General features: G+C 39.4%; 1 protein-coding gene across 3 annotated transcripts in view; it reads left to right on the plus strand.

Moving 5' to 3' along the window:
• The first annotated feature begins 4,100 nt into the window (after window positions 1-4,100).
• LOC140739508 (sodium-dependent phosphate transport protein 2A-like) overlaps window positions 4,101-13,595 on the plus strand; it is a 61,809-nt gene continuing 52,314 nt past the window's right edge. For 2 of the 3 annotated variants that reach the window (XM_073067872.1, XM_073067869.1), the window contains exons 1-3: window positions 4,101-4,195; window positions 9,371-9,500; window positions 11,496-11,687. In XM_073067872.1, coding sequence (XP_072923973.1) covers window positions 9,383-9,500; window positions 11,496-11,687 — 310 coding nt within the window. In that variant the 5' untranslated portion in view covers window positions 4,101-4,195; window positions 9,371-9,382. Of the gene's footprint in view, window positions 4,196-9,370; window positions 9,501-11,495; window positions 11,695-13,595 lie in introns of all 3 variants that reach the window. The other variant, XM_073067870.1, reaches the window with a different exon arrangement.

Consider the following 13,595-nt stretch of genomic DNA (forward strand, 5'->3'; position numbering starts at 1 on the left):
GGGAACTTATTTTACATATCACTAGTTATCCAGAAATTTTGCTTGCTGCATTTGAATTTCACTTGAAATTTTCTATCACTTTGTAGCTCAGTAAGTTATTCTTAAAATGTGGACTCAATATCATTCACATTCACCCCAAATGGGTCCACCACCCAATCTGTAGTATGCATCTCCAGCAGGTCTCTGAACTTAATCCCGTATCAGTGTGCAGTTGTTTCAAATGATCAAAATATACATCATCATATTTTTAGAATGACCAGTGAAGGAAATTGCATAAACTCACAATGTCCAATATTGCTGCTGAAAAGTTTGAGTTTTCCAAGGAAAGTGGTAATAGCTTCTTTGTATAATATGAGATTGTAGTTTTTTTTCCCCTTTTAACTGTTTGATTAATGAATTTAATTTTTCAAATCGATTCCTTTCTGATAAAGGCTTTGACATGGAAAAACCTGGCAACTTTGAACAGTCTTTCAGTTGAAATTAGACGCGGATGGTTCCACATTAACATAGAAACATAGAAAATAGGTGCAGGAGTAGGCTATTCGGCCCTTCAAGCCTGCACCGCCATTCAGTATGATCATGGCTGATCATCCAACTCAGAACCCTGTATCTGCTTTCTCTCCATACCCCCTGATCCCTTTAGCCACAAGGGCCATATCTAACTTCTCCTTAAATATAGCCAATGAACCGGCCTCAACTGTTTCCTGTGGCAGACAATTCCACACATTCACCATTCTCTGTGTAAAGAAGTTTTTCATCATCTCCGTCCTAAAAGGCTTCCCCTTAATCCTTAAACTGTGACCCCTCGTTCTGGACTTCCCCAACATCGGAAACAATCTTCCTGCATCTAGCCTGTCCAATCCCTTTAGAATTTTATACGTTTCAATAAGATCCCCCCTCAATCTTCTAAATTCCAGTGAGTATAAGCCTAGTCGATCCAGTCTTTCTTCATATGAAAGTCTTGCCATCCCAGGAATCAATCTGGTGAACCTTCTCTGTACTCCCTCTATGGCAAGAACGTCTTTTCTCAGATTAGGGGACCAAAACTGCACACAATATTCTAGGTGCGGTCTCACCAAGGCCTTGTATAACTGCAGTAGAACCTCCCTGCTCCTGTACTCAAATCCTTTTGCTATGAATGCCAACATACCATTTGCCTTTTTCACCACCTGCTGTACCTGCATGCCCACCTTCAATAACTGGTGTACAATGACACCCAGGTCTCGTTGCATCTCCCCTTTTCCTAATCGGCCACCATTCAGATAATAATCTGTTTTCCTGTTCTTGCAACCAAAGTGGATAACCTCACATTTATCCACATTACATTGCATCTGCCATGAATCTGCCCACTCACCTAACCTATCGAAGTCACCCTGCATCCTTTTAGCATCCTCCTCACAGCTAACACCGCCACCTAGCTTCGTGTCATCCATAAACTTGGAGATGCTGCATTTAATTCCCTCGTCTAAATCATTAATATATATTGTAAACAACTGGGGTCCCAGCACTGAGCCTTGTGGTACCCCACTAGTCACTGCCTGCCATTCTGAAAAGGTCCCGTTTACTCCCACTCTTTGCTTCCTGTCTGCCAACCAGTTCTCCATCCACATCAATACCATACCCCCAATACCGTGTGCTTTAAGTTTGTACACTGATCTCCTGTGTGGGACCTTGTCAAAAGCCTTTTGAAAATCTAAATATACCACATCCACTGGCTCTCCCCTATCCACTCTACTGGTTACATCTTCAAAAAATTCTATAAGATTCGTCAGACATGATTTTCCTTTCACAAATCCATGCTGACTTTGTCCGATTACTTCACCTCTTTCCAAATGTGCTGTTATCACATCTTTGATAACCGACTCTAGCATTTTCCCCACCACCGATGTCAGACTAACCGGTCTATAATTCCCCGGTTTCTCTCTCCCTCCTTTTTTAAAAAGTGGGGTTACATTAGCCACCCTCCAATCCTCAGGAACTAATCCAGAATCTAAGGAGTTTTGAAAAATTATCACTAATGCATCCACTATTTCTTGGGCTACTTCCTTAAGCACTCTGGGATGCAGACCATCTGGCCCTAGGGATTTATCTGCCTTTAATCCCTTCAATTTACCTAACACCACTTCCCTACTAACATGTATTTCCCTCAGTTCCTCCATCTCACTAGACCCTTGGTCCCTTACTATTTCCGGAAGATTATTTATGTCCTCCTTAGTGAAGACAGAACCAAAGTAGTTATTCAATTGGTCTGCCATGTCTTTGTTCCCTATGATCAATTCACCTGTTTCTGACTGTAAAGGACCTACATTTGTCTTGACCAATCTTTTTCTTTTCATATATCTATAAAGGCTTTTACAGTCAGTTTTTATGTTCCCTGCCAGCTTTCTCTCATAATCTTTTTTCCCTTTCCTAACTAAGCCCTTTGTCCTCCTCTGCTGGTCTCTGAATTTCTCCCAGTCCTCAGGTGTGCCGCTTTTTTTTGCTAATTTATATGTTTCTTCTTTGGACGATACTATCCCTAATTTCCCTTGTCAGCCACGGGTGCACTACCTTCCCTGGTTTATTCTTTTGCCAAACTGGGATGAACAATTGTTGTAGTTTATCCATGCGATGTTTAAATGCTTGCCATTGCATATCCACCGTCAACCCTTTAAGTGTCATTTGCCAGTCTATCTTAGCTAATTTACATCTCATACCTTCAAAGTTACCCTTCTTTAAGTTCAGAACCTTTGTTTCTGAATTAAGTATGTCACTCTCCATCTTAATGAAGAATTCCACCATATTATGGTCACTGTAATTGTAATTATAATTACAATTATAATTGTAACATGTAATTATAAAGCAAAGTAATCATAATCACTAGCTGGTGGAGCACATTGCAGGGTATCCTACTGGGTAACACCCACCTGCTCACTGCATAATGAATGATTTGTGATTTGGGGGTGTATGCGGAGCGAGGCTCAGTGGGCCATCCTGCAGGGTGTGAATGGTGATTGGTGCGTGGTCAAGCAGGAGCAGAATGATTGGCGTGCTGCACCCCCCTGCCCCCACACACATAGGCTAGGCTGTTTTGCTGCCTCATTTGCATCATCTAGCCTACTTTCCCATTCACTTCAGTCAGGATTCCAATTAAATTGCATATATTTTTATTTATATGTTTTAGCCATATTTCATTAAAACAGTAAGCTTATCATGGCCCATTCAGAAACTCCTGTGGCCCCCAGCTTCTTGATTTTCACTTGTGGTCCCTGCAAAATCCAGCATGTTTCCCTGGAGCAAGGTCCAAGTTGAGAATCTCTGATGCAGGATGCTACCCTTCCCTTTATCTCTAACATGAAATTGCCATGATTAACATTACTCACTGGCATAACAGCTCATCTCTAATATGGTGCAAGAGAAGCCTTTGCAATTTCAATATTTTCCTTGTAGATTCACGATCTGTGCATTTGGTATGAGTGCTAAAGGAACTACAGGTAATAAAAGAAAGGCTTAAATTTGAACTGTGTTGTTTTTTCACATTAGGGTAATTCCAAGAGTAGGAATGGATGTAACACTGAGGTCAGACACATTTCTTGGGTAGAGCACTTACGCTGTGGCATGCCTTGTAGGACTTAAAGTTAGTGGTGCTGTAGAATCAACATACTAATAGGATAAAATACCACTCATCTCCATATATGATTCTGGGCTCCGATTTACACTTCTTTTCCGTTACATCCATCACCATTAAACTAACGTCGGAATGAGAAACGGAAATGCTCCATTTTACCTGTTCCTTCTTCCTTATCCACTGGTTCAGGAAAGCTGGCCATCCCTTGTGTGAATTCTGAAAGTCAGCATCAATATACTTTACCTAATAATTACCAAGAAGTGTTAATCCACTTCTGCTCATTTTAAAGACTTTACAGAATTAGGCAAGTTGTGTTATTTATGTCTGAACTACGATTTGCAAGAATACACAGTCCCAGCTCTTTGAGTGTCAGCATTTTTCTGACCAAAAATTGATTATAAATTAACAACATTCAGCTTCCTAAGCAGTGGTTAGTTATTGTAGGCGCATGCTTTGTGGGTATGACACTCCAGACTTTGCTCTTTTGGTCTGAGTATATAAAAAAAATGTGTCTTAATTCTTTCTTCTCAAACTGGGTCACATACTTGAATGTAAGAACCCACATGTAGCGATCTGTTCCAAACGCAGGTAAGGTAAAAATATATATTGTTGCAGCAATAAATTCATGAACTTCAGTTTTGAGTGATAATAGTATTTGAATTTGCAATGAGGCATTTAAAATGTCATATATATCATAAAGTTGCCTTTCTATTTAAATATAATATAAATGAAAAAATAATTATCACAAAGTGAATGAAGTGGAATTTGATTAAAGCTCTTTAATTGCATTATTACTTTTACTGAGTTCCTTTTAATAGTTTTGCAAGAAGATACATTGTGGTACTTTAATACAGAATTTAACAGATTAGCAATTGATTTCAATTTTCATGGAGCAGAAGGAATTGAATTTAATCTAAGCTAAATTTGTTTTTAAACTGCTATTTCTAAACTGGTGAATTAATCAATACATTCTATATTCAACATAATTTATAGACACAAACTTGGAGAATTAATCTACTTGACTATATGGTTGTAGTTTATTTTGCTTGGTTAGTTCTTAAAGACGGTCTTGATACACCAACATGCTTTACAAGAGATTACGCTAAAGGTTAACGTTTAGGAATATTGGGAATTAGTATTTTTGTTCAGATATAATTTTATAACAATATAAATAATATAAAGTCTCTTGGGTTATATAATGCTAACTTTTGTAGGAAGAAATAATTAAGAGCTTACACCTTTAAAAAGATTCACCAGAGTTTCAGTAGAATGGATAAAGACAAAGATGAGGTGGAAGGCAACAAACTGATGCTTTGATAAAATATCAGTTTTGCACAGGGTTTGAGGGAGACAAGGAAGGAAAGACAAGAAGTTTAGAGAGTTTCAGAATGGATTGTGGTCTGACCCTAGTGGTGGGGTTTAGATACCCTGGAAGCCAAAGAGCCAAAAGAAGCAGAAAATAGCATAAAATTGGATAAGTTACATCAATAGAGCAGGACCCTGGATTTCAATTACATATGACTCTTGGATGTTGGAGCTGCAGCTGAAATTAATTTTCCATTTTGTGTTCGCAAACACATGACTATTCTTTGCTCTAATGAAAGCTGGCTAAAGTGATTTGTTTCAATCACTTTGACCATCATAGATCCAATTGCATTTCCAGCAAAATATCCTAGTAGGACAATGACAAAAAAAAAATCACATATTTGAATTGGCCAAAATGGGGGTAAATTTCAGATGACCTAAACAATTCAGCCAGTGGATGAACTTGGTTAATATTGAGATTCCCTTGTGTTGGCCACTTTGATCCAAAGGCAAAGCAATCAAGACATATAATCAGGATTATATCTGAAATTTTAGCAAGTTAGAAATCTCAGTAAGAACAAAGAATGTAGTTTGAGAGTTGATCTTTCAAATTGTACCATTTCAGGGGAAACGTAGATTTTCCTCATCCATATTTTGTAATGCATTCAGACAAAGCCAGAATTTATTACCAATCCCTTAATGCCCTTGAGAAATGATGTTGAGACACTCCTTCTAGGGAAGGTGTTCCCACAATAGTGTTGGATAAAGAATATCTGGATTTAGATGAAGCACCGAAAAGGATGGTGTCTGACTTGGAGAGGAGCCAACCGATAGTAATGTCCCAGTTTAGATGTTGTTCTTATGCTTGTTGGAATAGGTTGTGTCTCTGAGTTGCTATTAAAGTAGCTTATTCAAGTAATAACAGAGCATTTTGTAGGTGGTAGACATTATTGTACAGCATGCTGGAAAGAAGGTGATGAATGTGAGGGCAGTGGATGGACCTTCGGTCAAGTGGGCCACTTTGTCCTAATTGGTGTAGAGCTCCTTATATGTTGTTTGACCTGTACTCATCCAGATGAGTAAAAAGGTATCTCCTCTGCCTTGCCATAAGATACCCACCATCTGCCCAGGCACAGTTATTTATCTACTGGAAACCAAAGAATAGTTCCATTATAGAAGAGCTCATGTGGCTATGCCAGTGCTCTGGAAGGTCATCTCATTAACCCCATCCACTGTACCTTTGCAAATTTTTCTCCACATTGTATGTATACAATTCCCTCTTGAAGTCCAGAATGGAATCTGTTTCCACCACTTCTGCAGGCTATGCATTCTAACCAACCCATGTAAGAGAGGGTTTTCTTATGTCACTCTTAATTCTCATTCCCTTTACCTATAAGCATGGCCTTGTCAGTGACCCATCCACCAAAAGAACAGCCTATCACTACTCACTCCATCCAGACCATTGTTATTCAATATTCTGTACCTCTATGATTTCTCTTCAGCCTTCTCTTTTCCACTAAAAATGCTTCCAACATCTTCATTCTATTGTTGCATTTGTAATCCCTCATCACAAAGATCGTTCTTATAAATCTTCCCCAGAATCACTCTATTTCCTTCATATCCTTTGTTCAATGAGGCAAACTGTGCTGAAATTAGACCAATGTTGTATAAAGCTTCAATATGGCTTCCCTGCTTTTATACCCTCTGTCTCTATTGTAAAACATTGAATTGGGTATGCTTCCTAATCTTGTTCTGCCACTTTCAGTACCTTTTATGTCCATACCTCCAGATCATTCTGTTCTGCATACCTTTTAGTCTACATATTCTACTCTGTATTACCTCTCCTCATTCCCCCAAGCAAACGACATCACTCTGCAATTCTGTATATGAAATTTCATCTACCATGTGGCTCTCCATTCTTTTGGTCTGGTCAATTGAGTTTCTGGTTATTAGTAGGTGATTTGATAAGGGTAGTACCGTTAAATGTCGAGGTTAGTTGGTTAAACCTTTTCTTGTTAGAGCAGGGCATGCCTTGTACCTTTGAGAACTGCATATTGCTTGCAAGTTTTCAGCCCAGGGCTAGCTGTTGCCTTGCTCTTGTAGCATGTGACATGGACATGAGAAGCTGGAAAGGAATTGAATATTGTGTTCTCATCAGCCTTTGACCTATAAAGGAAGGAAAGTCATTTATGCAACATCGGAAGGTGGTTTGGCTAAGAACACTGCCTTAAGGAATTCCTGCAGTGATGTTGAGGGGCTAAGATAATTGAACAGCAGTGACCATTTTTCTTTGTGTTGAAATTTTCATTTATTTTACCTATTTGTTTCAGGACAGACCCTACTTTACCTTTAAAAAGAATATGGGCTCAGAACACTTAGCTTTTCTAATGCATTTCTGAAATTTGGGACAAGGTCTCTGGTCACATGTCAGAGCGGATATAGGCAGCAGAAAATCATATGGAAACAAGAGTAGGATATTTGGCCCCTCACATCTATTCTGTCATTCAAAAAGATTATGGTTGGTCCTCTGCTTTGACACTCCTTGTCTGCATATCCCATATCCCTTTAAAAGTCACCATGATTGAACCTCCATTCTCCTCTAAAGTTAGAGAGTGCCACTACCCACCAGATGATGGTATGTTTTCTCATCTCTGTCCTGTGTGGCCAATTCCTTATGTTGAAACTGTGAACCATGGTCCTAGATGGTATGACCAGGGGAATCATTCCCCTTTGAAGGCCCTTAAGAACCTAATAGGCTTCAGTAAGGTCACGTCTCTTTCTTCAAAACTTTACTCAACCCCAGGATACATTCAACTTTTGTAGCATTCATCAGTTTCTTCAAACTTTGCATGTTGAACATTTAGTAGTGCAGAGCTTTTTTGTGCTATGACCCTTATCCATGACTGCTGCAGTAGGCATAGAGATAATATGCAAATCTTAAAATAGTTCTAGTCTATAACCCATGTAATTGGCATCTGTGACGATATTGAGTCTACTGTTCACAAGCTCTAAACTTATTAGAAGACTTTTGCACCATCCAATTTAATTATCTATGAGTATTGACTCTTTAGGTAAATAATAGTTCAAAGTCTAATTTACTTCACTGTTTCAACTCCATAGTGAGGTCTAGCTGTCAGTAATCAGTATTTGAGCAGTGGGTCTCCCCTCCCTACCAAGGGGTGATGCTTCCAGCTAATGAAGTAGTTTAAACACAGTTTAATTTATTTTTAGTGATATATGTTTAATTTAGGTGAATAGTTCTTGACATAAACTTAAAACTCAGAGGATTTCTAATTTATGAAAGATTACAAAATATTTCTAAAGTACAAAGGATTTCCAAACACAGGTACAATTCCTACAAACTAAAAAGACATACATACCAGCAAGTTGCAGATGAACAAGTCACCTGTCACAGACAGGCTGAAGAGGAATTCTAGATCTGCTTCTGCCTCCCTAACTTTCTGTCATTCCACTTTGAAATTCCTAACAATCCCCAACAGTATAACATTTATACTGTTTTCCAACTAGCTATTTTGAATTAGGTGAATGTGTAACCCATTATTTCTCTCGACTAAATTATGGGCCAACAAGTTCAGAAGTTCAAAGTACAATTATTATAAAAGTATGTAAGCAGTGTACAACCCTGTAATTTGTCTTCCTTAGTAAAGGTTTCGAAACGAAGAAGTATCATGGAACCAATCTGTTCAAAGAAAAACATCAAACATCACATCCACCTCCCTCCACCACATGCAAAAACAACCATGCAAACGGTAACAAAAAATATGACCAAAAACACGGAATATAAAACATAAAAGGCATACTTCAGTACAGTTCAGTATTATTCTCTTGTTTACAACAAGAGGCTGAGCAAGGAATATTGGTTAGAAGTTTAACTTAGTCAAAATCAACTCTTTGATTCTTAGAAAGGTCATGCTGCTCTGCTAAAAAGCTGAGGTTAGCAGTAAGCCTCTTGGGCCCCGGGAAATGAATATCTGTTACACATCCCATAAATTACCTCCATCACCTGTAATATGCAAAACATATGCTCCATAAATACACTGAATTTGCAGTTCATCCAAAATTTGTAGTGAAAATCCCAAGCAAAATGATACAACCTACACAGAATATTCCAGGGATACTCAGCTTCTTAAGAAATATCCATGGAGAAGAAAACAGAATTAATGCTGCAAATTCAAAACCTACCATTACATCTTTAGCATTCACTGTCTTTCATTCAGTTATGACATCTACATCTTTTTGATCTTGGATGATATAATTTGCTTCCAAAGCCAAGTCTCTGCTTTCCTTTTCTTAAGTTATTATTGAGGAGATGTCAACAACTTGCCTTGCTACAGAATGTGAAATATAATTGCTGTTACTTCATTCTCAGGTAGCTCTTGGGAGTAAGATTGAGATGCCATTTCCAAGAGAATGACAAGTCCTTTTTCCACCCTGTAGGCTTGGAGCAGGATGGCATCACATCACGGAGCAAGCACAGCCAGTCCTAGGACAGTGCCTCATGGACCCATCAACCTTCCAAATGGGGGCACACCTGACTCAGCCCACCTGCCATGTGCAATTATCAATGGTATTGAACTGTACAGTTACTCTTGACCAAAGAAACACTTTTGATAGAAAAACAGCTAAAAAAAATGAGGCAAAAAGAGACACCACAAAGGATGTGACTGATTATGATAAGATGTTACACTGGAGTTGGAACTGGAATTGGCTTATGATTGTCATATGTACCAAGATACAGTACAAAGCTTGTCTTTGCAGTCTGCTCATATAGATAACATCATTAGTCAATGCATTGAGATGGAACAAGGTCAAACTATAACAATGCAGAATAAAGAGTAACAGGGACAGAGAAAGTGCAGTGCAAATAAAAGAAAAAGCAATGCAGAAGATCACATTGAGGTAGTTTGCAAGGTCAAGAATCCAACTAATACTAGGGAACTACTTAATAGTCTTATGACAGTAGGGTAGAAATTGCCCTTGAGTCTGATGGGTACATGCTTTCAAGTTCTTCCTACTGCTTGATGGAAGAGGGGAGAAGGGGGCTTTGATTGCTGACTGTTTTATTGAGCAGTGAGAAGTATAGCCTGATCTATAAAGGGGAGACTAGTCACTGTGAAGAGCTGAGCTACAACTCTCTGCAGTTTTCTGAAGTCACACGCAGAGCAGTTGCTATGCCAACCCATTATGCATCTAGATGGAATGCTTCCTATGGAGCATCATGGTAAGGGTCAATGGGGTCCTGCCAAATTTCTTTTGGCTCCTGAGGAAGTAGAGGCATTGGCAAGCTTTTTTGACCTGCATTTGAAGATGTCATCTCAATTCAAAACAAGGGTCTGAAATCTAAATAAAGAACACCACTGAAGTATGAGAGCCTGGTGATCAGTCTAGGCCCAGTGGGCCAAGGGCTCAGGTCACAGTGAGTAGGGAGGAACATTTAAAGAATTTACCAGTGGAAATTGATTAGCCGAGTGAGGGGAAGGACATGGCAGATGGAATGTCATTTAGAGAAATTAGGCCATTCATTATGGTCCACTAAGCAGAGAACAGAGTAGATTTTTAAAGAAAGGTCAGATGCCCCTGCTACAGATAGCAGATTGTGGTCCAAAGAACTGTTCGTGAAAGGTCAGATGTACACTGTAGATGGTTGACAATTGCCTTCAGATCAGTCAGGAACCATCAGCCCATTGCTTATGAAAGGATCCCTCAGCTGTTAATTTGTAGATTAGGTTGGTATAATGCAATGGTCTATACAGATAGTAACTTTTTTTCTTATTATTTCTCATCAGATGTGTCTCCTTTACAGGGAAGGTGTTATAGTTTTAAATAAGTGTAGTTTGAATGTTTTACTTTAGACTGCCTGAGCGTTTTAGATTATTTGTGAATAAAGACATTCACACACATTGAATTTTACTGATAGCTTTGATGGTTGGTGAGTGTGGAGTGTGGCCTCTCGAGGTCTCAGAGTCTGCCTGGCATAGAGAGTGTACAACGTCTCCCTCTTCTTCGCTGCTGGAAGCTGAGGCTGAGATGTCGGTGGCATCTTTCCTCAGTCTCTTAATCCTTATTTTTTGGCTCCTCAGTGTCCTGCTGCTCTTTGGCATGTACCTGAACATCCTTAGGTTTCACATTTATTTACTGATCTCCCCTAACACCAACCACTATCTTCAATTGTGAAGCTGTGTCACATGCAGCATATTGTAAGGGGGGCATGTATTGCAGAGCTCTACCCAGCTCATGCAAGAAATGGAATATCATTTCCTTAAATATGGGACACAGAATACAGCACGTATGAGCCTTTCTGTTCACGGTGATGTGCTGACCGATGTAAACATTATCCACGATCAAACTATCCACTCCCTCCATTTTCTTCATCCATGTGCCTATCTGGGAATCTCTATTGTATCTGCTTGCTGGATCATTGGTGGGAACGTTAAAACATTATTCATAATTCCTTTTACATATTTGAACACCATTTCTTATCCAACACCTGATTCCTCTTTAAATAGATGTTCGATAATACTTTCAGTCTCAACAGCTATAATGTTGTCTTCTACCATGGCAGGCATGCATGGAGTGGCTGGCACTAAACCATACCCTCTGCCAGCAGTGGGAGGGGTTCCACACTCGGATCATGGGTACCTCTGTCCGGGGTCATCTGTCAACTTGGTGGATGGCATGGACACGTTTGAGATCGACACGCATTCAGCTAAAACTTGGACAATGTCCAGGCCAGATAATGTGCCTCAATGGAGAGGTAAGTGGTGAGTTATTAAATTGAACAAACAACACAACAGAACATTTTCCCTCAACATTGTTTGATTTATGTTGTACAGTCAGCCCTCCTTCTCCACATGCGCAAATTCAACCAACCGCAAATCGAGAAAACCTGGAAATGCTCTTCCAGCACTTGTTGTTCGAGCATGTACCAACATTTTTTTTGTCATTATTCACTAAACAATGCAGTATGACAAATATTTTACATAGCATTTACACTGTATTAGGTATTATAATTAATCTAGATATGATTTAAAGTATACGGGAGGATGTGCGTGCGTTATCGTGGATCGGGATCGAAAAAAGCAGCAGTTCTTTTACTAAATAAGTCGGAACAGGTACATCTGGTATTATTTAGCGTCAGTCATTCAAACGTTTGTCTTAGTATATAGTATATATTTTACCTTTCTATGCATATAAAACACTTAAGAAAGTATGTTTCAGCGCCGGGTTGGGGAACAGAAGTTCCTGAGTTCGAACCAGTGACAGACCACTCCTGAGCACGCCCTCCATCTGTGCTTGGTTGATGTGGAGGATCAAAAACCCAAAACCCCAAAACACAGTAATTAAACCACCGTGTTGCTTAGTAATATTTTTAGCTTTCATTGGGGCAGGGCCTTTCTCACTTTATCCTTTAAAATTGTTCCGATTGTTGAATGACTGTAGCCTAACGGTTTTCCAGTGTCCGATGGTGTTTCACCTCTTTCTGATCACTTTATTTTCAATCGTGATCCTGATTGTTTTCATGAACAGAAACACTGCGGATTCAGAGCTCACCGCTGGGTCCTAATGTCCATCGCACTGAGACAGGTTAAATAAGGTCTGCAGTTCCACTGGGTCCTAAGGTCCACCGCATACAGAGAGATTGAATAAGGGACTTGAGCATCCGCGTTTTTTGGTATCCGCAAGGGGTTCCGGAACCAGTCCCTCACGGATAAGAAGGGCCGACTGTATTCTTTTGCTATTGAGCCTGTAAACATCTCTCCATTTGTGAACTATGCATTTTCAAATGGAGAGATGCCTTTGCAGGAATGACTCTTAATTGGATAACCAGAAGTAATCTGGGAACACTACAGCATGGCAACAGGCCCTTCAGCCCATCTATTTTATGCCAAACTATTAATCTGCCTAGTCCCTATAACCTTCCATCCCCCTCTCAAGCATGTTCCTATCCAAATTTCTCTTAAATATTGAAATCGAACGTGCATCCACCACTTCAGCTGACAGCTCGCTCCACACTCTTACCCTCCCTCTGAGTGAAGAATTTCCCCCCAATGTTCCCCTTAAACATTTCTCCTTTCACTCTTAACTCAAGACCTCTAGTTCCTGTCTCACCCAACCTCATTGCAAAATGCCTGCTTGCATTTACCTAATCTATACCCCTCATAATTGTTATACCTCTTTCAAATCTCCCTCAATTTTCTCACACTTTAGGGAATAAAATCTTAACTTATTCAACCTTTCCCTATAACTCAGGTCCTCCTGTCCCACCAACATCCTTGTAAATTTTCTCTGTATTCCTTCAACCTACCATCATCTTTCCTGTAGTTGGGTGTTCACAACTGCACAAAATACTGAAAATTAGGTCTCAATATCTTATAATGTCTTGTACAATTACAAAGTCACATCCCAAATCCTGTACTCAATAATTAGCTAATGTGCTATTCTTAGAAATGTGCCAATCTCTTTATGACCCTCTCTACCTGTGATACAACTTTCAAGGAATTATGAATCTCTATTTCCAGATCCATAACGTGGTTTAAACTAGAGTTGCAAGGGGATAGGAATCAGAGCACCAGAACAGATAGTGGAGTGATTGTGAGAAAGATGTTGTTAAGTCTACATACAAGGTCAGGAGTCAAAAGGTTGAGCAAGATGGGACTAATAT

This window comes from Hemitrygon akajei, chromosome 15, assembly GCF_048418815.1.
Source record: "Hemitrygon akajei chromosome 15, sHemAka1.3, whole genome shotgun sequence".
In the NCBI taxonomy this organism is placed as follows: domain Eukaryota; kingdom Metazoa; phylum Chordata; class Chondrichthyes; order Myliobatiformes; family Dasyatidae; genus Hemitrygon; species Hemitrygon akajei.